The sequence below is a fragment of the Dipodomys spectabilis genome, unplaced genomic scaffold (genome assembly GCF_019054845.1).
Source record: "Dipodomys spectabilis isolate Male_0828 unplaced genomic scaffold, ASM1905484v1 ptg000360l, whole genome shotgun sequence".
In the NCBI taxonomy this organism is placed as follows: domain Eukaryota; kingdom Metazoa; phylum Chordata; class Mammalia; order Rodentia; family Heteromyidae; genus Dipodomys; species Dipodomys spectabilis.
In genome coordinates, this window is record NW_024871037.1 from 3,146,359 (window position 1) to 3,173,655 (window position 27,297).

Sequence of the window (27,297 nt, forward strand, 5' to 3'; positions counted from 1 at the left end):
TTAGTAGCTAGGATTACAGATGTGAAACTTATCCAGGCCTGGTGGGAAGCTTCATCTTAAAAGCAGTTTTATAATTGGCATACAAAATTTCATCCATTCAAGTATAAAATTAAATCACTTTGTAAACTTACATTCTAGTGCCAATACAATTATGAACTTATTTTTCCATTTGTATATCCTCTTTGCTGAAGTATTTGTTCAAATTGTTTGTCTATTTGGTAAAACTTTGTTTATTGAGATTTGAGAATTCTTTCTATATTTTCTGTGGTTTTAAAGAAAAACTAACTTTAAAAAATTCAAAGTAGCCCATTCTTTAAAAGTAAAAATCAGTTCATCAATAATATAGAAAATTTCTTCATATAAAGTTATTTTTAAGACAGATAAGCCTAAGCCATATTATTTAAGGAATACATACATAATAAAATATAAGGAGAGACTAGTAGGGTATGACTGAAGTATTATTCGTTTGACAGGTTTGCTTACGGTAAGAAATAAGAACAGAGAACAAAGATGTAGTGTCCTAATAAGGTTCTTGGCATTGTTCTGAAGCATATCTAGAAGAATAGGTAATGATTAGAACCAAGTCCAGAGCAGAGTATCTGCTGGAGGGAGGGCAGTGAAAGAGGTATGGTAATAGCCACAGTCACGATCCTTACCAGATAAAGTTAACTAGTATAATAGCCCTAGATTCATTCTCATCATCCCCCTACGTACTCTCATTTTCTTTCCTCTTGATATCCTTCCTTCTTTCCCTTCCTCCCTCCAGCTAATAGGGTATATTGTCTGTACCTAAAAGAAATGTGAAACACCAGAGCAAGAATCAGTAGTAGAAAGGCAGGAAACATTCTCATAATTTTTGATAGTGATAAACCTGAGGTGCGCTTGGAAAGTGCAGGGGGTGCATTGTTTGCACTTTTACTTAAAAATTCCCCAGCTTTCTCCCCAGTAGGTGAACAGAGAACTAAAGTAAACTAAACCAGAAGTAGGATTTAATAAGAAACTCCTGGTGCCCTTGGAATCATGGCCCTATGTGAAAGGACTGCTCCTGCTGTGTTTCCAGACAACCTGCACATAATGTGTACTTTCTGTCTGCCTTCTTTCCTTTGCTGCAGCAGGATGACTCACATCCTAAAGGAGCTTGGTTGGCAGGGTAGCTGCTATCATTGCTGCCCTGTACGTATTGTCACCAGTGTGTGAAAGCGATCAATGGACAGATGCTATGCTGTAGTCAAGAGAAAAAGCTTTCTCCAGGGCTGCCTTCTACTGTGGAATGTTTCATTTCCCATCTGCTCTGAAAATGAGACATATAAATGATCTGGCTTTTGTGTTGATGCTGACAGGGGATCGTTACACTAAAGCAGGGTTTACTAGTCTCATTTATTAATATTTAAATTAGTAAGCATCAGTGAAGGCTGGATTCAGATTCTTCTTACCTTTGTGATTCATAACAATCCCATTTGCGGTGGGGAGTGAAGAAAAGCCTTTTATAGTAGTGATCATTGAAATTCAACTTTTTTTTTTTTTTTTTGCCAGTCCTGGGGTTTGAACTCAGGACCTGGGCACTGTCCCTGTCCCTGAGCTTCTTTTGCTCAAGGCTAGCACTCTGTCACTTGAGCCACAGTGCCACTTCCGGCTATTTCTGTTTACGCGGTACTGAGAAATTGAACCCAGGACTTCATGCATGCTAGGCAGGCACTCTACCACCAAGCCGCATTCCCTGTCCTTGTTTTTATTTTTATTTTTTGCCAGTACTGGGGCTTGAACTCAAGGCCTAGACATTGTCCTTGAGCTTCTTTTGCTCAAAGCTAGCACTCTACCACTTAAGCCACAGTGCCACTTCTGGCTTTTTTCTGTGTATGTGGTACTGAGGAATCGAATCCAGTGCTTCATGCTTGCTAGGCAACACTAAGCCACATTCCCAGCCTGTTTTTAATTTTTAAAAGTATCCTTTAAGTAGTTGGACAGAGGTTTCAATCAACATACCAGTTTATGAGTACAGTACATCTTGATCAATGTCACCCATTCCAGTGTTCTCCCCTAAACATATTTTGAAATTAAATAGGCTACTGGACATTTAATGAAAAATATCAGGTTCAATCCCCCTATTGCCTGTTCCTAGTCCACACTTATTTTTATAGCTCTTTTAGCTGGTTCGTTCTTTCTCCTTCCTTCTTTCCTTCCTCCCTCCCTCCCTCCCTCCCTCCCTCCCTCCCTCCCTTCCTTCCTTCCTTCCTTGTCCTGGGGCCTGAACTCAGGGCCTGGGCACTGTCCCTGACCTCTTCAGCTCAAGGCTAGCTCTCTACCACTTTAGCCAGTGCCACTTCCGACTTTTTCTGCTTATGTGGTGCTGAGGAATCAAACCCAGGGCCTCGTGCATTCAAGGCAAGCACTCTACCACTGAGCCACCTTCCCAGCCCTTAAGCTAGTTCTTTAATATTTAATATTCCTAAATGATATTCTCTTAATAGATATTTTTTCTAGTTCTGGCCACATTTAATTATCTTTCTGTCTTTGAAGACAAGCATTAAACTCTGAATGTTCATGCCCTAAAATATATATTCTTCTCCTCCATCCATACTTGTATCAGCATTTTAAAAATGCATGCCTGTATAACTATTCTCACATGTACTTGCTTGCATTTCCTTTCATGTATAAGTTTTCTCATAATGAGTATTCCTCTTTTTCAATTTACCTTGTTTTCCTTGCTCTCTATGTCCCAACGCTGTGGCAAAAATAAAGTCCTTTCAATATGTTCAAACATTCTAAAGTATTTTATCGGGTTAATTTTTTTCTAGTTATACCTGTATGGAGCTCTACCACCTCCTTTGTTAATATGCCAGAGAATGATTTAAAAATTTTTTTTTTTATTTTGGTCAGTCATGGGGCTTGAACCCTGGGCTGGGCACTGTTCCTCAGTTTTTCAGCTCAAGGCAAGTGCTCTACCACTTGAACCGCAATACCACTTCCAGTTTTCTGTTGGTTTATTGGAGATAAGAGTCTACAGACATTCCTGCCCGGGCTGGCTTTGAACCATGAGCCTCAGATCTCAGCTTTCTGAATAGCTAAGATTACCGGCGTGAGCCACTGGCACCTGGCTCTTTTTTGCTTCTCTCATAGGTCCCTTCCTCTCTTGGTTGGATCATTATTACCTTAATTTTGATTTATTTCCTTATTCTTTCTCTGTTCCTTCCTGCAGACAATATGTGATAGAAAATATTGCTAAGTATTTTGCATATTTTTAATGTATTTAGTTTACTTTTACCTTTGATTGGTAGTTTGACTGGACATAAAATTATTTGTTATAAGCAAGATACAGACTTTGGCCAAGTATGTTGATATACTCAAGAGGCTGGAGCAAAAGGATTGAGGGTTTGAGTCCAGGTCTGGGCTCAAATACAGTAGCAATACAATGCAATAGCAAATTCTAGGCCAACCTGATACTGCCACAAATTAACCATCCAACTCACCCACCCACCCATACCAGAATTGCTTCATAATTTTCCAGCTTCTGATGTTAAGATATTTCTGGCATGTCAATAGAATGTCATTCTGTTGTAAATCATATATAACTCATTTTCCATGAAAAATTTTAGGATCACCTCTTTGTCATCAGTGTTCTAAATTTTTGCAAAGATGTGCGTTAACTGTTTTTTTTTTTTTTTTTTTTTCCTCATTGGCTAGCACTTTCAATCAGGACCAGTGAACAGAGTGCCTATTTGTGGCTTCAACATGTTGTTTGGGTTTTTGACAGTATGCTTGTTGGTTCTAAGAGAGAACCTCCATTTCTTCGTGTATTTCAAGAGGCACCAAACAGAAATAGCCTGACTAGTTAAGGGCTAAGAACTGACCTAGTTCAATGATGTCACATTCTTTTGGTTTTGGTTTTGGTTTTGATTGGTGGTGGGGCTTGAACTCTGGGCCTGGGTGTTGTCCCTGCGCTCCTCAGCTCAAGGCGAGTGCTCTACCACTTGAGCCACACCACCACTTCTAGTTTTCTAGTGGTTTATTGGAGATAAGAGTCTCATGGATTTTCCTGCCCGGGCTGGCTTTGAACTGTGATCCTCAGATCTCAGCTTCCTGAGTTGCTAGGATAACAGGCATGAGCCACCGGTGCCCAGCTGATGTCACATTCTTTTGATCAGAATCATCTCAAGGTTTGTACAGATTGAAGTACATGGATAAATCAACTGTATTCCATGCTAAAGGACTGTCAATGTCATACTATTGGCAAAGAGTACTAGGAGCTGTTGTAGTCATCTTTGAAAAATAGAATTTGAATTTGTGAGTTTCTAATTTTAAAAATGATTATAAGCTGGGTGCAGGTAGTTGACACCTATAATCCTAGCTACTTAGAGTGAAACTTGAAGATAATAGTTTGAGGCCAGCCCAGACAAGTCTGAGAGACTCTTATATGTGGTGCTTTAGTATCAGTACACTTGGCTATCAGTATACTTAGATAGAAAAAGCCAACAACCTTTTTTTATAATTAGTGTTCACAAATCTCAAAGCTACCCAGCAATTAAACTACCTTTCCCCTGTCAATTTAACTTACTGTTATCAGAGGGGGGAAACCATATTACATCTTTTCCTCAATTCTCAAACCTCAGAACACCCTTTCCCACTCCATTCACTTGATGATGTTGATCTTGTTTTTTATTCTCTGAGAATGAAGCAGAGGAAAAAATTTAGTCCTTTCATCAAATCTTAGAACTCTGTGCCACTGCTCACATTCTATGACTTTCCCGTCCTGTGATAGTACAGTATCCATGAGTTCAAGCAACTTAAATAATCTAGAGATTTATAAAGTATATAGGAGGATATAGGTAGGTTATATGCAAATGTGATGCCTTTTTATATAAATTGTAGCACATGCTAGAGTTTTGATATCTGTGAGGATGCTGGAGCAAGTCCTGTTCAAATAAGAAAAGAACAATTGTATCTCTAAGCCAAACCCTCTCCTTTTGTCCTAGGAGCTATCTCCTCCTTTCTACTGAAGAATTTAACCCTCGGATCATCAATTTTTCTCTCTTACTTGGTCATTTACTTCATCAGACAAATAAATAGTCTGAATTTAGCTTCATTAAAAAAGAATCCTCCCTTAAACACACAACCCCATTTTACTACCCCCTTCTCAGCTTCCAGTTAACAGCTAATTCTTAAGAGTTATATGGGATCTTCTTTGTCTACTTCCTTCTCTCACATTCTCTCTCGAACTCCAACTATTTTATCAAAAGTATTTTTGTAGAGTCATTGATGGCTGTTACGATACCAACTTTCCTGGGCAGTTATCATTCTCTATTTAACCTGCATTTGACAAAATCCTTCTTAAATTCTAATTTTCATTTGGCTTTCAGGACATATTTCCCTACTACTTTTCTTCTTACCTCACTGCTTACTCTTTCTTAGTTTCCTCTACTTAGATACTCCTTACTTTCCTGACCTCTAAGTGTTGGAACCTAAGTCAGACTTACCACATTCAAAGTTGAACCTATTTTTCCTTTTTCAGACATGTTTCCCAGGCCATAAAAATGATCCTTGAATCCATTCCTAATCTGCATCTAATCTGTCAGTAGATTCTGGTACCTCTATGTACAGAAACTCTGAGCCCCTAAACTGAACATGGTGGTGTACACCTGTCATCCAAGCATTCAGGAGACTGAGTGAGGAAGATTGCAAGTTTGAGGGTAGCCCTTAGTTACATGAGAACCCATCCTGCTTAGAAAAAAACAACCCTCTATTACCACCATCATTAGATCATTTTAGTAACTACTACATACGAGTTTTACTTATCCTGTAGTGCATATTTATCTGTCTTCAAAAATAATCATTGGTTGGTTATTGACCAAGATTTTTCCAAGAATTTTAATTATACAAAATTATACTTCTAACAGAAACAAAATCCTAGATATTCAAAAGTCAAGATTTTGCTTATGAGCAAATAGACTTTGGTTTAGCAATCTCTTCTGAAGCATCTGCTCTCAGGGCACTTAGATTTTTACTTGTAAGGTAATAACCACTATAATGTCTGTAATTATGTTCAGTATGATGTTTCTACTTAAGTCTCGTAAAGGTGATACTTTTTATTAAACTGAGAAGACTAGAAATCTCTGGCTCTAGGGACACAGACTGTTTAGAAAGGCTAATTAAAAAGCTAGAATGAGGCCTAGAAACCAAGAAATTAGTCTTACTCCAGAGACTGGCTTTATTTTGAAACCTCAGTACTTCAAAATAGGGCAGATGATTCTCCCTCCCCCTCTTTCAACTTGGTTGCCGGGTGGTTGAAGTCTTTGCTCTTGAGTGCATTGTAGCTTCTGCTAGAGAAAACACTTTTGTCTCCTGTGTAAGTTATCATTCTGATTAAGCTTAGTAACTTTGATTTACTGTGAAATGAGAGGCAGCGATCATACTTTTGCATGATGCAGATCCATTCTGTTAATTTGTTAGATGTCATGATATACAAATTTTAGATAGTAGGAACTGAAGAGTTTTAAGACTTTCTGTGGCTAAAGATGTTATAGATGTATTCTTGTGCTTAATTTTCCATAGACTAAGATTTTTAACTTAGCTCCTCTTTACATTGCCTTTATGGTTCAGGAAATGAACACTTTTCATAGTTTAACTATTTTTCTTTCTCTTTTCATTCTCTTTCCATATCCCTTATTATATTTCACTCAACAACAAAAATGCCCTTTCAGAAACACAAAGTAGATCTTTTCTACAAGCTACGTCATGTGATGAATGAACTTATTGACCTTCGAAGGCAGCTACTGTCTGGTCATTTGACTCAGGATCAGGTGCGGGAGGTTAAACGGCACATCACGGTGCGCCTGGACTGGGGTAATGAGTAAGTATAAATATTACTTGGGCATCTCTCAGTTTTACTTATGATAATGCAGTCCTCAGGGAATTTAAACTTGATCACTGCTTTGCTTTAATGATTAATAGGTAATGGTAGATTCTCCACTAAGGGTTTTATTTTTTTAGTTTGCTCTAGGTATAGAGGTTGGTTCTAGTTAGCAAAGGACATTCCTGTTTCTAGTCATAAACTATCTCAACTTGTTTTCACTTCTAGAAAAAAGAATTAATGAATTGGGGCTGGGTGCTACAATCCTAGCTATTCAGGACACTGAGATCCTAAGGACTGAGATTCAAAGCCAATTGGAGCAGAAAACTTTTTACTAAACTCTAGCTCCAATTAACCAGCAAAAAAGCTGGATGGGAGGCATGGCTTCAGTGGTAACATACCAGCTTTGAGCAGAAAAAGCCAAGGTGCAAACCCAGTACAAGGCTCTGGGCATAGAGGAAATGACCTATCCCCAGAGAGTAGAAATTTGTAAAGAACTTTAAAAAATTAAACAGAATCCTCAAATATCCACAAAGAGAATCAATCTAGAACGGTCCACTTTGAGAATAAGATTCTAAGATAAAGAAAGAATATGACTTCCAAAATGAAGCATTCAGAATAAGAAGATAAATTTTATGTAATCAGATGCAAATAAAACAAAAACATGAGAAATAATTGAGCAAATGTAACATAAAGGTTGACAAAGCAAGATTCTGCATCAAATATTGTAACTTCCATTATAAAGAACAAAGTCAATAAAGAGAAAAAAAAAATCTCACCCCCCCTACCCCTCTTCCCATCCTGAGGCTTGAAGTTGGCCTGAGCTGCTCTGTCCCTGTGCTGCTTTTGCTCAAAGCGAGCGCTCTTTAGCCACAGTGCTATCTCTGGCTTTTCCTGAATAGTTTATTGGAGATAAGAGTATTCATGGACTTCCCCACCCAGGAACTGCAATCCTCAGATCTAAGCCTCCTGAGTAACTAGAATTAGAGGCATGAGCCACTAGTCCCTGGCTAAAGAGAAAATTTTGTAAAAATAAGGAGAATTTCCCAGAACCAGAAAATATAGGAGCAAAAGAGCCCAGCATACATTTACTTTAATGAATGGAGGAAGAAACAAAACCAAAACTTCCACAAAGAGGCACATTAACATATTCTGGGGATGAATCTTTAAGGATGGCTCCTTTCTATTTTTTTTTTTTTTTTTGGGTCCGGTTGTGGGGCCTGAACTCTGGGCCTGGGCGCTGTCCTTCAGCTCTAGGCTAGCGCTCTACCACTTGAGCCACAGCGCCACTTCCGGCTTTTTTCTTTTTGCTTATGTGGTGCTGAGGAATTGAACCCAGGGCCTCATGCATGCAAGGCAAGTGCTTTACCACTGAGCCAACTTCCCAACCCGCTCCTTTCTATTTTTATAGGGACTTGAGGTTCTCTTGAAAAGTGGAAGACTGTTTCAGGAAAAAGGAAAGAAACATGGGCTATTACAAGTCTGAATGGATCTGGTCCATAGTCATTAGTAGAAATCAGAAAAAAATGCAACCCTAAATTTTTAATTTGTAAACTTTTTGACTAAAAGCTTCTAATCCTTGCTATTTTTGTTTAATTATATCCTTTCTTGATTCTGAACAGATTTGCTTGGTATAGGCTACAGCGTACTTGTATACTAATGAGTTTGAGTAGTAAAAATTACTACTGATTCTGCTTTCTTCTTAGCCCCAAACACTACTGTGTTATAGCAAAAGGCTGAATATTTCCCCACTTATGAGTGACTTATCACCATTGAGTTATTCCAATAATTCAAGAATAAATATTTATTAGAGCCTACAACATGTACTGGGATCATTCTAGGCTTAGAAAAATAGCTGTGAGGGGCACTCGCCTTGAGCTGAAAAGCTGAGGAACAGCACCCAGGCCCAGAGTTCAGGCCCCACGACCAACCAAAAAAATAAATAAGTGGGAAACTCCAAACCCCAGTACTGCAAAAAAAAAAGAGAAGAAAAAAAAAGTTGTGACTAAGGATTGATTCAAAATTCTTTCTGATGAAGCCCTCTAAGGTTTTGAATCTCTATATGAAATTCTTTAAATTTTTTGCTTCATTATAATGGTCTAATTTTATTCTATTTTCTATGTTTTTCTCATGGGCTTCATCATCTGAATCACAGGTATAGTGATCACAGAAAATAGTTTTAATTTAGTTAATGACAAAATAACTAACCTGTTAATTAAATATATTCACATAGTGGCTACCAAGGAAAGGTATTGTGCTAAGTCCTAGGTATAGAGATCATAGACAAGAAAAAGAAGAGGGGGAAAGGAAAAGAGAGGGAAAGAGGGAAGGAAAGTGGGAAGGAAGAAAAGGAGAGAGAGAGATTTGACAGCAAAATTTTAAGGATTTTGACCAAGGACTGGTGAGTACAATATCAGATAGTGAGAGAACTCTGATAAATAACTGGAAATTGATACAAATTTCAAATATCATGAAAGGGAAAATGCTGAGCCATAAACCTTTCTGCCACTACCTATAAAGTTACATGGAGAAAACTTGTTGGGAAAGACTTCCTGCAGATTACAAACTAAACTTGGATTGCTTAGTTTCAACAACAATTACCTTAATGAGAGACATAATTGAAAAGAAAGTGGTAACATGGATGAGTTGTTATAAATGAAAATCCGAGAAAGGAAGAAGGAAAGGAAGGAGAAAAATTATAGAGGGGGGAGTAAGGGAAAGGAAAGACAAAATGCAAGGCATGGTGGTTCATAACTACACCATCAGCAGTTCCAAGCCTGAAGCAGGAAGCATTATCACTTTGAGGCAAGCCTGGACCACACAGTGAATTCAAACTTGAAGCTATATTTTAGCTAATGATATAACACATAATAGTAGTGATTGTAATAGCAGCAGCAGTCACACAGTACTGAGTGCTTTACATGGATTAATGCTGAGAATAGCATTACAGTAGATCTGACAGTGAGACTTGGTGGAAGAGGCAGCAAAGCAATCTGACATCAGGGCCATGCTCCTGATGACTCTTCTGCATTACCTTCCTTTATTGTGACAAAAGGGAAGAGACCACGTTGACCATTCCCTGCATGTACCAGTCTCTGTTCTTCAAGTTACCCATGGGGAAAAAATAGACAGAGCCACTTTTCCAGGGTGAAATTTGTAGTGAATATTACATTGCTTTTTTCTGTGTACTCTCTCTCTCTCTGCCTCCTCCCAATAAGGATAGTCACCAGTTTAACTTTTACCATTCTTCATTAAAAATAGTCTGATTGAAGATAGTACATGTAATTTAGTTTTAGTTTTTGCCATATCATCCATTATCATTTCTGATTTCCAAAGATAATGAAAGGTACTGTGTTCAAGCTACTTACCTGAACAAGGAAAGTGCTCTATTAACAGGAGATAAATCATGATGAATAAGAGCATGTGCTTGACTTAAAAGCAGTATATTCCCAGTATCCAACACTATTGGTTTGGTACATTATAAGACCTCAGAGACTATTTGTGGGATGTGTGGATGGGCAGTTGACTGGACAAGCAAGTTAAGGGTGTCACAATGCTAAGGTGAGAGTTTGCATAGATTCCAGACAGGCCCATCATCATGTGTCTTAACAGCATATACACTCACTTCTAGCCCTACCAACTAGATGCCATGTGAAGCTTTCTCCAGTTGTTGTATCTAAAATGGCTCTTTTGATTGTATTATATATTCAATCCCCTTTTGTGTATGGGTCCTAATAATAAGGTTATTCTATATTTGTAAGTTCTGTGCCTGTGGTTTCTGCATGTAGGGATTCAACCAATTATGGATGTAAAGCGTCTTTTTTAAGTTGCCACTGTTTTTTTCCCCCCCTAGACCATGTAGTATTACATCTGTTTACATAGCATTTACATTGTATTAGGTATTACAAATAATATACAGATGGTGAAAAGAACAAAGATTATGTAGATTATATACAAATACAATGCAATTTCATGTAAGGGACTTGAGCTTCCTTGGATTGAAAGTGAGTGTGAGTGTGAGTGTGTGTGTGTGTGAGTTAGATCCTAGTTGTCAGGGGACAACTATACATTTTTGGACCTCTAATGAAGAAAGAATATGTATGAAATACTGTCTTATTTCCCGTCTCCCCTTACTCCTCTCCTTTCTTTTTTCATGGACTCACTGTCTAGCCCAGGCTAGCCTTGCATTTGCTATGTAGTTCAACTTGGACTCAAATTCATAATCCTTTTGCAAGTGTTGGGATTATAGGCGTGTACCTTCACACTCAGTTTCTTTGTTCTTGTTTTTGAAAACTTAAAATGATAATGATATACAAGAGGTTCAGAATATATTTTAAAAGGCTAAATTTATGATTATATTTTCTAATACAAAAATGAATACTTTATATTTCTGCTGTTTTCTATATGCAGGTGATATATTTTAAATATTTGAGACTATACCTGCAAAAATTTTAGCTTTTTAATGTAAATTGTTTTTTTGTTTTTTTTTTTTGGTCGGTTGTGGGGCTTGGACTCTGGGCCTGGGCGCTGTCCCTCAGCTCTTCAGCTCAAGGCGAGCGCTCTACCACTTGAGTTACAGCGCCACTTCCGGTTTTCTGGTGGTTTATTGGAGATAGGAGTCTCACAGGGTCTCTCCTGCCCGGGCTGGCTTTGAACCGCGATCCTCAGATCTCAGCCTCCTGAGTAGCTAGGATTACAGGCATGAGCCACCAGCTCCCGGCTTGTAAATTGTTTTTTTATGAGGGATAAAATGATGTGCTGTAGCTTTCTTTTGTTGTCCATGGACACTACTGCAGTGGCATGTCTGTGTTAGAAGCCAGAGGTTGGAATTGTTTGAGAGAAATTAAATGACTAATAAAAGGTAATGGAATTGAGTCTCTCGTATAAGAAGGCAGAATACCAGTAGAAACAAAATCTCTCATATATTGAAATATGTTCACTTCAGTTGTCAGATTCACTGGGATAGTATTATCATTAAACCAGAAACTGAAAAAGCTAAGGCTAATATATACCACTGATCTCAGATCATGAACTTAAAAAAAAAATCATTTAGTGCAAAAATGTTTTTATCTTTAAAAACTCAAGTTTTTTAAAAAGGATAATGCAAATTATAGATATGATAGAGGTTTGTAATCCTTTCACAAGGATAATGTGTTACCTTTTAATAGAAAAATGTGTTTAATCTCTAAATAGAAAAATGTGTTTTTTCTTTTTTCTTGCATGCTTAAAAAATACACACATAGTTTTAAATTCTTAATTATCATTTTAGTGTAGGCTAATATATTTTACCTCTTCTTCATATACGTACATAGATTTTTCTATTTTTTTCCATCTTGTTACAATATGTTTAACCTCAGATATTTTCCTGTAAACAGTTTGTAAATTACAAGTAAAATAAGTCTGTAATTTGGATGTACATCTGACTTAATTTTAAACAAATGGGAATTTTATGTACAGTCTACAGTGTTATTTTTTCTAATATGTTATAAAACTACCTTATAATTTAGTTGCAAGAAAAAATATTTTCCTTCTAAAGTTCCATATAATACTTTTGCCAGACACAATAATTTATTTATTAAAAAAAAATTTTTTTTTTGGGTCCGGTCGTGGGGCCTGAACTCTGGGCCTGGGCGCTGTCCCTCAGCTCTTCAGCTCAAGGCGAGCGCTCTACCACTTGAGCCACAGCGCCACTTCTGGCTTTTTTCTTTTTGCTTATGTGGTGCTGAGGAATCGAACTCAGGGCCTCATGCATGCAAGGCAAGCGCTCTACCACTGAGCCACCTTCCCAGCCCCAGACACAATAATTTATAACCCTTGTTTTGGAGTTAAGTATCTGATATAGATCTTCTCAGATAAAAATTGAGAAATGAACACACACATCTAGTACCATATTTCGGTTTTACATGTCTATAATCCTGTAGCTCCACTGAGCTCCAGGTTTAAGTTATTATCTTAAAGTGTGAACTTTCATTGAATTAAATTATGTATAGTGTTGTTGTTGTTGTTGTTTTGTTGGTCGTAGGACCTGAACTCTGGACCTGGGTGCTGTCCCTCAGCTCTTCAGCTCAAGGCTGGTGCTCTACCACTTGAGCCATAGCACAACTTCCAGCTTTTTTTACTTATGTGGTGCTGAGGAATCGAACTCAGGTCCTCATGCATACAAGGCAAACATTCTACCACTTATGTATAGTTTTTAAACTCAAAAGTTGTGGCTATGTATAGAGTTATTTTCACTGCTTAATACTACCAGCCAGTCAACCACTAATTACCAGTACATTTTTCTTCCTGTTCACAATTATGCTAGAGCTTCTAAATACTATTATATTTAAGTAATGATATTCTTTGATTAAAGTTCTAATCTAGCCAGGAGCCAGTAGTTCACACCTATAATCCTAGCTACTCAGGAGGCTGAGATCTGAGGATCAAAGTTCAGAGCCAGCCCAGCTTTCAGAGCCAGGAAAATCCTTGAGACTCTTATCTCCAATAAACCACCAGAAAACTGGAATGGCACTATGGCTCAAGTGGTACAGTGCTTACCTTGAGCAGAAGAGCTGAGGGACAGTGCCCAGGTCCAGAGTTCAAGCCTCATGACGGACCAAAAAAAAAAAAAAAAGTTCTAATGTTCCTTAAGGTATTAGTGCTAACATCTGTTTAGCCCTTTACCAATATCAGTACTAATTAACTTGAAAATAAAGCAACCAAAGTAGACACCTCTTCAGGTTTAGCAGCTTTAAGGAGGTGATTTTTACTTTTGTCTTTGAATTGAGACCTGAGTAATTTTTTATCCTAATACAAAAGTGTACTTACTTTTTTAATTGAACTTTGGATATACTAATAGACTAGGGAGAAATAGAAAAATAAGCATGGCTTATTAATGATCTGAAGAAATCCATCCTTAATGAAATCAAATACTATGTTATACATACAACATTAAATGAAACCCTTTTGTTACTGATAACTGGAATTATGTTAACCTTTAAATTTAGCCTCATTTATCCAAATTGAATCTAGCTACATTTAACAATTAGATATTGTTGAATAGAAGCATATCCCTACAGGGGCAGCGTCTGAACCTCTCTGTTCTCATTATTATTACAGGTACAGGTTCCTAGGCACAAAAAGAGAGAAGTCAGTAATCTGAGGACATACATGCTGATTGTAGTCTTTCTCTTTACTAGACATTTAGGCCTGGACCTGGTGCCCCGGAAGGACTTTGAAGTAGTAGATTCCGACCAGATTAGTGTCTCCGACCTCTATAAGATGGTAAGAAATCAAACATGGAGTAGCTTATTCCTGTATACCTCATCTTTTTTCCTTGATAATATTATAGCTTATAATTCTCTGATTATGTTTTAGAAATGGTATTTTTGAAGTGGATCCTTGGCCTCTGTCTCAGTAGACGCTTCCTTATTCTGTTGGTGTATTTCTCTACTGTATTTTCTTATATATGTGCCATTACTGGGCTTGAATTCAGTGCCCTTGGCTTGGCTTTTGCATTCACAGCTGACCCTCCACCAGTTGAGCCATGTCTCAGTCCATAGAACACTATACTGTCTAGGGGATAGTATACTATATACCATATATACTGTCTGGGGGACAGATCTCTGTTTACTCTGCTGGTTTTCCTTCAGCCTACAATATACTAACATTTGCCTACACTTTCCACACACCTGTTAAGAAGCTGCAAAGAGCCAATTGTTAATGTAGTCATTGAACCTGGAAATAATGTACCAAACTTTCTAAAGGCATGCCGTTTTTACAAGACATCCTCTGTAGGATGCTCAAAAGGGGTCTATATACACAATTGTAAGAAAGCTCTCAAGAGTGACTTGGAAACAAAGAAAAGCAGCAGAGTACTCCTAACATTAAGAACAGTAAAAAACATTGTAGATGAAAAAGCTTTTAAGCATCTGATATTAGAGGTCTATTGGTTATTATAAAAATCTGTTGGGTTGATTGATGACCAAGATTACATTTTACAGGCTAGTTAAAAGGTAAACAAAAGAAATGTAAAACATTTTAAAGTAGAACAAATAGAGTGTAGAATACTATAGAGAGAGTTAAGCTTAGACTAAGGGACTAGATATACTTCACTTTGGAGAAGCGTATATTCAGTGAATGTATACTGAATTGAAAGTTTTAGAATGTCTTTAAGCAAATTGTGATGCAACATGCTTCTAATCCCTGTACTCAGGAAGCTGAGGAAGGATGATTGTAGTTCAAGGCCAGCCTGAACCACATAGTGAGACCTTGTTTTAAGACAAAAATACATCTTTCAAAAAATGGAATACTTTTAGATACCATACAGGATACCAAGGATGCTGCCTGGTTGAGGACCTAAGGAAATTTTCCTAAGTAATATACAAATATTGTCTGTTTCAGTATATTTCCTTGTTTATATTTACTGATGTGCACAGCATTTGCTTTATACATGATCTATGAAGTTTTAGAGGTGTGAGGTACAGAGATTAAAGATGAACAACACTTAACCTCTCCCTCAAATATCTAACCATCTAGAATGTTGGTTTCTAACCCTTCCTGAGTCATAGATGGTCATTTGAAAGTTCCTCCCATATGCAAGTATGGATAGCATACAAAGTTTTTACAATCAGTTTTAGAGAAATTATAGTATTCCTAATGCTTTGTTTCTGTTCATGGACCCCATGTTAGAAACTCTGCTCTATGGACTAGAGGCATGGCTCTGCTGGTAGAGGGTCAGCTGTGAGTGCAAAAGCCAAGCCAAGGGCACTGAGTGCAAGCCCAGTAATGACACATGTACAAAAAACACAGTTTTTAAAACCAATTTTATATATAAACTTTTCTTTTGTGTATATACATTATATTCAATAATTTGCCTAGCTGTTGGGGACTTTATATTTAATATGTCTTATAGGTACCTACAGTTCCATGAATGAACACTCAATTATTGTTAGTGATACACATATAATAATATTGCTAATAATAAACATAAGTATTAATACTAAATATAGCTAGGACATTTCAGTTAGTATTTTTCATTTTATTTAGGGTTAAATGTTATGTGAATTTGGAAATGAAACCATCTCACTGTAGCAGTCATTCTTTTCACCCAGGTGATGTGAAGCAGTTCACCAAATAAGTTGATCCACTCCTCTAGCATCCAAAAGGAAGCAGGGTTGAAATGCTGACTGTTGAGTTCGCCAGCACTAGGCACTAAATATATGTGAACTCAGTCTTCTTGGCCAGGATTTACTTCTAAATGGGAATGAATTTTCTATAACTAATTATGAAGAAAGATACCAATTGTGGTATCTATACTAGTTATATAGAATACATAGAATAACTATCACTTTATAATAGATGAAGTTGAATTAGGCACAGCATTTTATCTCTGCTTTAAAGGTGAAAAATACACAGCTGGTAAATGTGAGTCAGAATTCAAAACCAGGTAAGTCTCTAATCAGGTTCCTAGCTATTGTAGCAAACTGATTCCCATTATTGGCTTGAATTCACAATGACCTGGAGAAGACAAAACAGGCACTTACCTCAGTTTTACAATTGAGGAAGAGATCTCTTGGCCAGGATAAATCACTTGATTAAAGTCTCATAGCCTATGAGTGACATAGCTGGAATTGGAATCTGCTTCGTCTAAATTTAGTCATCAGCAAAGAAATATCATGGTGAAATATTTGAGAGAGAGAGAGAGCGCGCGCCTTTTCTTTAAGGGCTCTATGTAGAAAACTTGAAGAGGCTGTATATGACAGCTCAGAAAATAGTACAGTGCGTGAAGACATTGCCAAATCAATAGTGCAGGAGCAGATATTCACCTGTGACTTGGCTAATATCTAGAAATAGAGAGGCAAGAGTTTGAATTCAAACTTCACCACCTTCTTACTATGTGACCTTCAACAGATCACTCTTTTACTCTCAGCTTTAGTTGTCTCCATCAAGTATGAATAAAATTTTCTAACAAAATTATCCGAATTAAATGAGCTTCTGAATACTAAAGCCATAGTAGGCTACCTAGCATGAAGGTTTTTTTTTTTTTTTTTAAATAAACATTAGTTTTCTTCCCAGTGGAGTGAGTCTTTTCTTTTTTTTTCTTTTCATAGCATTTGTCTAGCCGGCAAAGTGTACAACAAAGCACATCCCAGGTAAGCAGCTGACCCAGGCCTCCCAATATTTTCCCTTAATACTTTCTTCTAAGAGATCATAACAAATTAAAGTACCAAGAAACAATACATACCACTGACTTCTTGACTGTGTGTTGCCTTTCTTCTATGGAGCTTTAACTTCCAAGGAGTTTTTTTGACAGTTTCCATTCCTCTGTGCAAATTTTCTTAAACACGGTTAAAAGGAAATTGATAGACTAAAATGAATCTACTTGGGAAAAAAAAATTAAAATGTTAAGAATGGCAATAACCTCCTAACAGTATAAACCAAGTGTGTCACAGTCACAACAACATCTCGAAGAAATGGCTTTGAGCCAGGCATGGTGACCCATGCATATAAGCCAAGCTGCTTGAGTGGTAGAAATTGGGAGGATTAGAGTTTGAGACCAGCCTGGGCAATAAGTTAGTAATTCAGCCAGTAGGCTGGGCATCAGTGACACATACCTATTGTCCCAGCTATGCAAGGATAAATAAGGGAGGAATAAATAAGAGCATTGTAGTTCAGGCTAGCCTGGGCAATAACATGAGACCCTATTTTTTAAGTAACTAAAGCAAAAAGTGCTGGAGGCTTGTCCAAAGTGGCAGAATATTTGCTTAGAAAGTGCAAGACCCTAAGTTCAGACATCAGTATTGCTTTTAAAAAAGAAAAGGACTGATAGTTGATCCCTGGAGAATTTAGATTTGTGACCTGGTGGAGAGTTTTTTTTTGTCAGTCCTGTGGCTTGAACTCAGGGCCTGGGCACTGTCCCTGAGCTTATTTTTTGCTTAAGACTAGCACTTTACCACTTGAACCACAGTGTCACTTCCAACTTTTTCTGTTTATGTGGTACTAAGGAATCGAACCCAGGGCTTCATGCATGCAAGGCAAGCACTCTACCACTGAGCCACCTTCCCATCTCCCCTGGAAGAGATTTTTGTTCACTTGTAAGTTGAAATTTCAGTTCCCAAATTACCCTTACTTACTGTATTGTCTCCTCACAGTTGCTTGCTTGCCTATTTCACTTTAGGTCTATTGACATAACATCCCTCACTGGCACAGAAAACTGGCAGATTGAATACATCAGTCTTTCTTAAATAATTTCCTTCAATTGTATATGACACTTAGTAACTTAGTTTTTTAATAGAATGCATCACTGTTTTTTCTTACCTTCTTAGGTAGATACAATGCGCCCACGCCATGGTGAAACCTGTCGGATGCCAGTGCCACACCACTTCTTCCTCAGCCTGAAGAGTTTCACCTATAATACCATTGGGGAAGATACTGATGTCTTCTTTTCTCTATACGACATGAGAGAAGGCAAGCAGATCAGGTAAGAGTCAGTAGTAAGTTTCAGTGAGAATGAGTCTGTATATTAGAATGGCAACTCTGACTTTCAGAGAAGATGGATGCACAGACCAAGAAACTAACTCTGTCTTATTAGCTGTTGAGTTTGGTCTCAGTTCCTAGTGCATCCAAAGTCATCTAAACCATCCTGTGTTGTGTTAGCTTTCCATCTCTGTGGTAGAATACCTGATATAAACAGCTTACAAAGAAGACAACTTATTTTGACTCATGCTTTCATTCCATGGTCAGTGTGTCCATTGTTTTATGACCTGTGGCACAAGATAGAACATCATGACATGGAGAATGTGATGGGGCAAAGCCACTCACCACCTGGTAGCCAGGAAGCAGAGAGAGACAGACAAGGGCCTAGGATCCCAGTATTCCCTTCAATAGTATGACCCAGGAACCTACTTCCTCCAACTAGACCTCATTTCCCAAAGGTGCTGAAACTCCATATCCAAATTATAGTATATACATACATATATACCCCCCCTTTAAAAGTATTTGCCTATTTTTACATAGAAGTTTAAAATTGTGTCTCAGGGAGAGAAAAAAATAGCTTTTGTTTAGAGTCAGAGAAAATGCCGAAGAGAAACAGAGAAAAACAAAGTTATCAGAGACACCTGGGCCCAGAATGCAGAAAACCTTGGGCCTTGACTAGCTGTATGTGAGTGAGAGAGCCCAGAGAGAAAAGGGCTATTAGTTTCCTGTCTGAGGACAGCCCCAGCTTTCAATGCTATTCCATCCCTGTGATGAGGAGAGAATCTTCTTGGCAGAAGAGAAGGAAGATAACATACTTTTGTCATTCCTTTTTACCATCAAGGAATGAATAGTATATACTTGTAATTCTAGTTGCACAGGTGGACAAAGGAAGGACAATCATGATCTGAGGCTGGGCCTAGGTAAAACCAGAAGATCCTATCTGAAAAATTACAAGAGAGGGCTTGGTTCAAGTTAATACTGTGCCTGCCTGGCAAGTACAAAGCCCTGAGTTGAGTACCAAAGAAGGGAAGGAGGATGGGCCCCATAGAGTTAGAGAAAATATTTGTAAATTGTGTGTGTGTATACATACATACATACATACATATAATAGGGTTCTAGTATTCATATTACTTGTAAAGAATTCTTACTACTCAATAAGACAAAAATGGAGAAAGAAACTGGGCATAATGGTTCAAACTTATAAATCCTAGTAACTTGGGAGGCAGAGATCTAGACATTTCAGTTCAGGGCCAGCCTGGGCATAAGAGTTCTGGATTCCTTTGCAACCAATGGCTGGACATGGTGATACTATGCCTGGTATCCCAGCTAATGGAGAAACACAGTGGAATGTGCCTGTTATCTCCAGTGATGCAGAAAGTCCAACTAGGAAGATCACAGCCTAGATCAGTCCAGCATAAAGCAAAACTGTACCTCAAAAATAACCAAGACAAAGAGAGATTGGAGATCTCTTGATGTAGTAGAAGCACGTGCAAGGCCCTGAGTTCAATCCCAAGTACTACACATAAAAAAGGGCAAAAATCTGAATAGACATTTTTCTAATGAAATATACAAATGGAAATCAAGCACATGGTATAGCCATTAAGGAAAACAGTATATCAGTGTCTCAAAAAATTGAAAGTAGAATATGCTTCAGCCATTCTATTTCTGAGTATAAAATACACAAGAACTGATACAAAGATCTTAGAGAGTATTGTACACTCATTTTCATAGCAGCATTATTCATAGTAGCCCAAAAGAATAGAAGCAACCAAGGATCAATCAGCAAGTGAATGGATAAACGTAGTATGGTGTATATATATACATAATGGAGTATTGTTTAACCTTGAACAAAGAAGGAAATTCTGACACATGTTAAACATCCATGAATTTTTTTTTTTGGGTCCGGTCGTGGGGCCTGAACTCTGGGCCTGGGCGCTGTCCCTCAGCTCTTCAGCTCAAGGCTAGCGCTCTACCACTTGAGCCACAGCGCCACTTCCGGCTTTTTTTTTCTTTTTGCTTATGTGGTGCTGAGGAATCGAACCCAGGGCCTCAGGCATGCAAGGCAAGCGCTCTACCACTGAGCCACCTTCCCAGCCCAACATCGATGAATTTTGAGGCCATGAATGAAGTAAGCTGGTCACAAAAGAACAACTGCTATATAATTTTTCTTTTTTTTTTTTTGGGTCCGGTCGTGGGGCCTGAACTCTGGGCCTGGGCACTGTCCCTCAGCTTTTCAGCTCAAGGCTAGCGCTCTACCACTTGAGCCACAGCGCCACTTCCGGCTTTTTTCTTTTTTCTTATGTGGTGCTGAGGAATCGAACCCAGGGCCTCAAGCATGCAAGGCAAGCGCTCTACCACTGAGCCACCTTCCCAGCCCTATAATTTTTCTTATAGAGATGTATTTAGTCATCAGATCTGTAGACACAGAAAGTAGAATGGTAGTTGCAGAGTTGCAAGCAGGTAAGGAGAGAGAGAAATGGGAAGTTGCTTAATGGGCACAGGGTTTTATTTCTCTTAACATGAAAAGAAATCTGGAGATGAATTAATAACTGTGAATGTATCTGATAGTACTGAACTATATGCTTCAGAATAATTAGGTAGGAAATTTTATATGGTCTGTGTTTTACCATAATTTCTTTTAAAGGAAGGTGAAATGAAGATTTTATCAGTTAGAACAGGTGGAACAGGGATAAATGAGGGTGATTAAAGTAGGCACCAGTGGCTCCTTCCTGTAATCCTAACTACTCAGGAGACCAAAATCTGAAGATTTCAGTTCAAAGCTGGCCCAGGCAAGAGAGTCCATTATACTCGTTATCTCTGTTAACCATTAGAAAGCCAAAAGTGGAGCTATGACTCAAGTAGAACATTAGCTTTGAGGGAAAAATGTAAGGAAGCGCACCCAGGACCTGAGTTCAAGCGTTAGTACCAGCACAGAGACATGGAGACAGAGAGAGACAGAGAATAATCCAAGTACATTGTATATATGTATAAAAATGTCATGCACCCTATTATTTTTTAATATTTATGTATGCTAATAAAAAGTTTTAAAGATGTTTCTGAGTTAAGCAAAGACTGAAAAGTTAAATACTAGTAGACCTTCTTTATAAGAAACACTAAAGGAAGTCCTATTAAAGTCCTCCTTTAGTAGGAGCACAGAAACTAAAAAGAAATCAGATATTAACTTGAATTTATATCCTTGAAAAGAAAGAATAGGATGTCATGCAGAGGACTTTTTAGAGAATAACAAGGGCTCTTTAAATGAAAACACTATGGGTAAAATGAAAATCTCAGTTGAAAGGTTAATGAAGTACAACAGAGAGTACAGAGGAAACAATAAAAATGGAAATAAGTAATTAGAGTAAAGTCCAGGAAATCCAGGCTTTTTAAATAGGAGTCTAGAGTAGGAAACAAAGCAAATAAGGGAAATTCTCAGTGAAGTAATTAGGGAAACTTTGTTTAGATTTTTAAAACAAATTTCCAATTCAGAAGTACCATTTAGTATGCAGACAGTGGATAAAATACATTTACAACAAGATACAAAGCATATTATTTTAAATCACTAGTGCCAAATACCTTAAAGGCTTCAAAATGAAAACAAAAATGAAAAAAAAAAGTTCATACCAAAGATCAAGAATAAAAAGCCTAGCTGGGTGTTTGTGGCTCACACTTATAATCCTAGCTGCTCTGGAGACTGAGATCTGAGGATTATGGTTCAAAGCCAGGCTGGGCAGGAAAGTGGCTCAGTGGTAGAGTGCTTGCCTTGCATGCGTGAGATCCTGAGTTCAATTCCTCAGGACCACATAAACAAAAAAGGCTGGAAGTGGCACTGTGACTCAAGTGGTAGAGTGCTAGCCTTGAGCCTAAGAGCTCAGGGACGGCACCCAGGCCCAGAGTTCAAGCCCTATAACCAGCACCCCCCCAAAAAAAAATCCTGAGGGAATTCCTCCTCCCTCCCACTCACTCCCCACCCTCAGTTTAAAGTTCTTTACTGGCATCATTTACGGAGGAAGGTAAAGGTATTTCCAAATGTACAAGGTTTTTTTTTTTCCCCCTTCTGATTCCTGATTTTATTGTTCAATTTCTTTTTTTCCATTTAAGGTGCTGGGAAGCCTGGCCTCCTAGGGCCAGAGTTAGTTGGAGCTGGTTATCCTAGGAAGGGCCTAGGTTAGTGGTCTAAGATGGGGTTAGCATGACGTTCCACTCTGTTCAGTTGTTTGATTGGGTTTGTGGGTTCCATTTGGTCCAGTGTGGTCCTGTCCAGTCTATCAATCATAGGTCAAGAAGTTAAAGTAGTATACCTCACAAAGTCTGAGCTGTGGTAGGAAGGGGATAAGGTAGGAACAGTAGACTGGGGAAATGGGCCATAGCCAGTTCCCTAGTTCATTCTTTACTAATATTCCTCAGTGGTGGCATTCTCTGCAGTCCTAGACATCCTTCTTTTTCTTTTAAAACTATTTCTCAAGCGCTGTTTTTTAAGGAGCTGCTTCAATATGTGATCTACCAAATAAAGGGAATAAGTAAAGGAATAGACTAACTTAGGATCTAAGGAAAAAGGGTATATAACACAGAAGAAAGAAAAGGAGTATCTCAGATGTTGATAACAAGAAATATCAAGATGTCTGCTTAGTAGCAGATCACCTCGTTAGTATTTGAACAGGTCAAAAAGGCTCTAGGAGAAATTTTTTCCTTTTAGAAAAATTTACTTTGTTGTTAGTATAAAAGTGATACACAGTGGGGCTACAGTCATGTAAGTCAGGTAATGAGTGTACATTTCTTTTGGGACAATGTCACCCCTTCCCTTACGCTCTCCCACTTTTTCCTTCTGTCCCCACCCACAAGTTGTATAGTTCATTTAGAGTCTAGTTTGTAGCACTGCTGCATTTGTTCACCCTTTGTTAGGAGAGATTTCCTTTAAAAGATGAAAGCAAAGGGCTGAAGATGCAGCTCAGGGGTAGAGCATGTAGTGCTAAGTACTGGGGGAAAAAGATGAACCTAGAAATAATACCTGGCTTATTGGATATGTTGAAAGGAAGAGGAATTCACATGACTAAAGGAATGTGGGAGTTGAATTAGTGAAGAGTACCTTTCTAGACAAATGATTTTCCCAGTAGTCTTTATTATTAGTAGTCTTAATTATCAGTAGTAGTCTTTATTAGTAGTCTTAATTCATGCTTCTGTAATAGAATGGGGCCCAGAGGTGGAGCTCAAGTGGTAAAGTGCTTGCCTAGAATGCACAGAGCCCAAAATCCAGTTCTCACTACCTGAGTCCTGCCGCTGATTCTTTAGCTTTAGCTGTTTTTTTTTTGAGATTGGAAACAGCATTTTCCCAGGTTGATCTCTGACCAATCTTCCTTTCTTAGTCTCCCAAGTAGCTAGGACTTGCACCCCAGTGCTCAACTTGTTCTGTGCAATAATGCCTTTTTTGCTTAGACTGGTCTCCACCTCCAGTCTTTTTCTCAGCCTTCTAAGTAGCTAGTATTTACAGGTGTAAGCTACTACTCCCAGTCCTGGCCACTATATTTTTTGTTGTATAAATTTCCTTATTCACAAAAGTGTCATTGTTTAACTTACTGTCTGTATACCATTGGGAGGCAGTGTTAATATTCCTGGATCTCTCACTGGACTTCTGCAAATTTTGCAATCTTCTAAAACCTCAGGATGTCAAGTGTTTTATTTAATCACTCACCTGACTTTGCGTACACAATGCTTGCCTTCAGAAACTTTCCTCTTTTGATGATAGTATGGATGTATAAACACCTCACTAGCCACTTTTGTATGGATGCTGTGCAAAGCAAGCTGCAAAGTCCTTATATTCTCTTCCTGGAATTTACTCAGCATTCAAAATACCCTTGTGTAGAGTAAACTTTTTCTTGAAAATCAGCTGCTTCTATAATTGAAATAGAGGACTCTGCTTGATAGTTAAGCATTCTACCTAAATGAGATAATTTGACTCAGAAGATCTCAGGAGCCCCTGGGGAGAAATTTTCATTTAAAATGATCAGTGAGTACTCTGTTTATTAAAGTTAACAGTTTTGTTTCCCTCTGCGAATGAGGTCATATCTTGTAATGCAACTAGAGCTTACCTGCAGGAACGCAGGCTGTGAATTATAGACCTGCAGTAAGTATTGTTATAGTCGGACCTGTTTTAGCTTGGCCTGAGACGTAGGCTATTGCTGACTACTCCACATCCCCACAAGGATTTCCTATAAGTCCCAGCAGAGATAGAGATAAACTAGTACCCTGAAGACTGTCACCATCACTTTTGTTTTTTGGTTGGTCATGGGGCTTGGATGCTGTCCCTCAGCTCTTCAGCTCAAGGCGAGCACTCTACCACTTGAGCCACAGCGCCACTTCCGGTTTTCTAGTGGTTTGTTGGAGATAAGAGTCTGATGGACTTTCTCTGCCTGGGCTGGCTTTGAACCGTGATCCTCAGATCTCAGCCTCCTGAGTAGCTAGGATTACAGGCGTGAGCCACCAGCGCCCGGCATCACCACCACTTTTTTTCTCTGCCCTGCTCTCTCTGGTCTGACATTGTCAATATGTGCACCTTTCCTAAAAATTACAAAGGTATAGAGAAACCAATGGTTCTCTCTTTCCTTCCCTTTCTCCCTCTATCTTCTTCCTTCCCCACACACAGGCACACCATAAACTAGAGCTCTGTGCCTTCTCAATGAGGAATAGTGAAGAAATAGGTATTTATATGAACAACAAATAGATGTTTATATGAAATTATTTGTAATCCCATCATTTTGATAAGTTTAATTTCTAATATAACTCAAAACAAAAGTTTAGAGAGAATGAATGCAAATTAGGGTTTAAAGCTAATGTATCTCAAACCAGTGGCCATGCCATCCGAACATGCTTCTGCTTATATATCCAGGTGGATCAACTCTTACTCAAAGGCACTAAAATGAAAGTCTTCCATGCTAGCAGAGAAAGCAGTCAAATATATACATATTTATACCTACTTAATATAGTAACTAAATAAATTCTACAGCATATTTGAAAAGATAAGTATTTTAGAATAGCAAAGCAAAATATAAGAGAGATTTTTACCATCTTAATCAGAGTAGGTCTTACTAAGAAGGAGAACATACACACAATGGATTGTCTTTCAGAACTCTTTCTCTCACCCTTTCATCCTTTGATTTCAACTCAAGATGAGATCTCTTGGTACTTAAAATATGATTTGTGAAAGCTGAAATGTTACACAATGTGAGTTAAGTTATTATACTAGACTAAAATAGACTTTCAACAGTAACTCTGTAGTTGAAAAAATGACTGAAAAATCTGGCTGGATTCATATATCTATCTATCTATCTATATATATGTATATATAATTTTTTTGTGTTGAGTCACAGGGCTTGAACTTGGCCTGGGTGTTGCCCTTAAGCTATTTTGTTCAAGGCTGTTGCTCTACCACTTGAGCTACAGCCACCTCCAGCTTTTTCTGAATAGTTGATTGGAGATTAGATTCTCTAGACTTTCCTGCCCAGGCTGGCTTTGAACTGTGATCCTCAGGTCTTAGCCTCCTGAGTAGCTAAGATTACAGGCATGAGCCACTGGTACATAAATGGATTCATATTAATTTGTGTTCATATTCTATACTTTTCTCATTTGTACCCTTGCCTAAAACCAGTGATAGTCACTTCTTCCCTTATTCCTAATGTCCATTTGGCAAAACCTCAAAGTTACAACTAATACCTGTTCCATAGTAGTGAATGAAGAGAAGTACCAGGAGATCATGAAAAATTCAGATTAAAAGTTTGTGAATTTTTATTTTCAAAAAGATTTTGTTAGGCTGGGAAGGTGGCTCAGTGGTAGAGTGCTTGCCTTGCATTCATGAGGCCTTGAGTTTGATTCCTCAGCACCACATACTGTGGCTTAACTGGTAGAGCGTTAGCCTTGAGCTGAAGAGCTGAGGGACAGTACCCAGGCCCAGGGTTCAGGCCCCACGACCGACCAAAAAAAAAAAAAAAAAAAAGATTTTGTTAGCTAGGCACCGGTGGCTCACGCCTGTAATCCTAGCTACTCAGAAGGCTGAGATCTGAGGATCTGTTCAAAGCCAGCCCAGAAAGGAAAGTCCGAGAAAATCAGAAGTAGCACAGTAGCTCAAGTGGTAGAACACTCACCTGGAGCTGAAGAATTGAGGGACAGAGCCCAGGCCCAGAGTTCAAGCCTCATGACGGACCAAAAAAAAAACCAAGACTTTGTTTTAAAGTCTATTTTGAGCTGGGTGCCAGTGGCTCATGCCTGTAATCCTAGCTATCAGGAGGCTGAGATCTGAGGATCACGGTTCAAAGCCAGCCCAGGCAGGAAAGTCCATGAAGCACTTATCTCCATTAAACCACCAGAAAACTGGAAGTGGGGCTGTGGCTCAGTTGATAAAGCACTTGCCTTGAGCTGAAGAGCTGAGGGACAGCACCCAGGCCCAGAGTTCAAGCCCCACGACCAACAAAAAGAAAAAAAAAATAAAGCCTATTTTGCTAGGAGAGTAGTATAGCCTTGAGACCTCTTGCCTGTTGTCAGAGCACCAACTGGCAAATTGTCACAAGAGAAATGCTAAGTAGTTGATGTCCATCTCTGGGGAAGACCAAATGGGAAGCAAAAAATTAAATTGAAAGAGTTGGAGGAATTCCTCTGATTTTATTTGAGAAAATGGCTTTTATTAGCAAGACACTGTTACAAAAGACTGTCCTTGAGGATAAAGACTTTGCTTCTTCCAGTTCATGGCAGACACCAAACATGCTCAGAGGGTACATGAATCACCCTCATGAAGTGTGTCAAAATGTAGTACAATGCAGGGATTATAATGCTCATAAAAACAAGTGATCTTAAAATTAGGCTTGTCACAAATGCAAATTATGGAATTAAGTTTTAAAAAGTCTTCGTTCACTGGATGTCCGTAGTTCATCATTATAAAGACAACTAAACGTTGTATACTTACAGCTTATTAAAGAGGAATGTCTGATCTTTTCTATAGAGAAAGATGATTG

The 27,297-nt window shown here is 38.3% G+C and overlaps 1 protein-coding gene across 1 annotated transcript in view; it reads left to right on the plus strand.

Annotated features, from left to right (window-relative positions):
* Dock3 (dedicator of cytokinesis 3) overlaps positions 1–27,297 on the plus strand; it is a 186,155-nt gene that overhangs the window by 63,836 nt on the left and 95,022 nt on the right. Inside the window, exons 6-9 of the mRNA XM_042665982.1 lie at positions 6,696–6,844; positions 14,023–14,107; positions 16,936–16,977; positions 18,151–18,305. Coding sequence (XP_042521916.1) covers positions 6,696–6,844; positions 14,023–14,107; positions 16,936–16,977; positions 18,151–18,305 — 431 coding nt within the window. The remainder of the gene's footprint in view (positions 1–6,695; positions 6,845–14,022; positions 14,108–16,935; positions 16,978–18,150; positions 18,306–27,297) is intronic.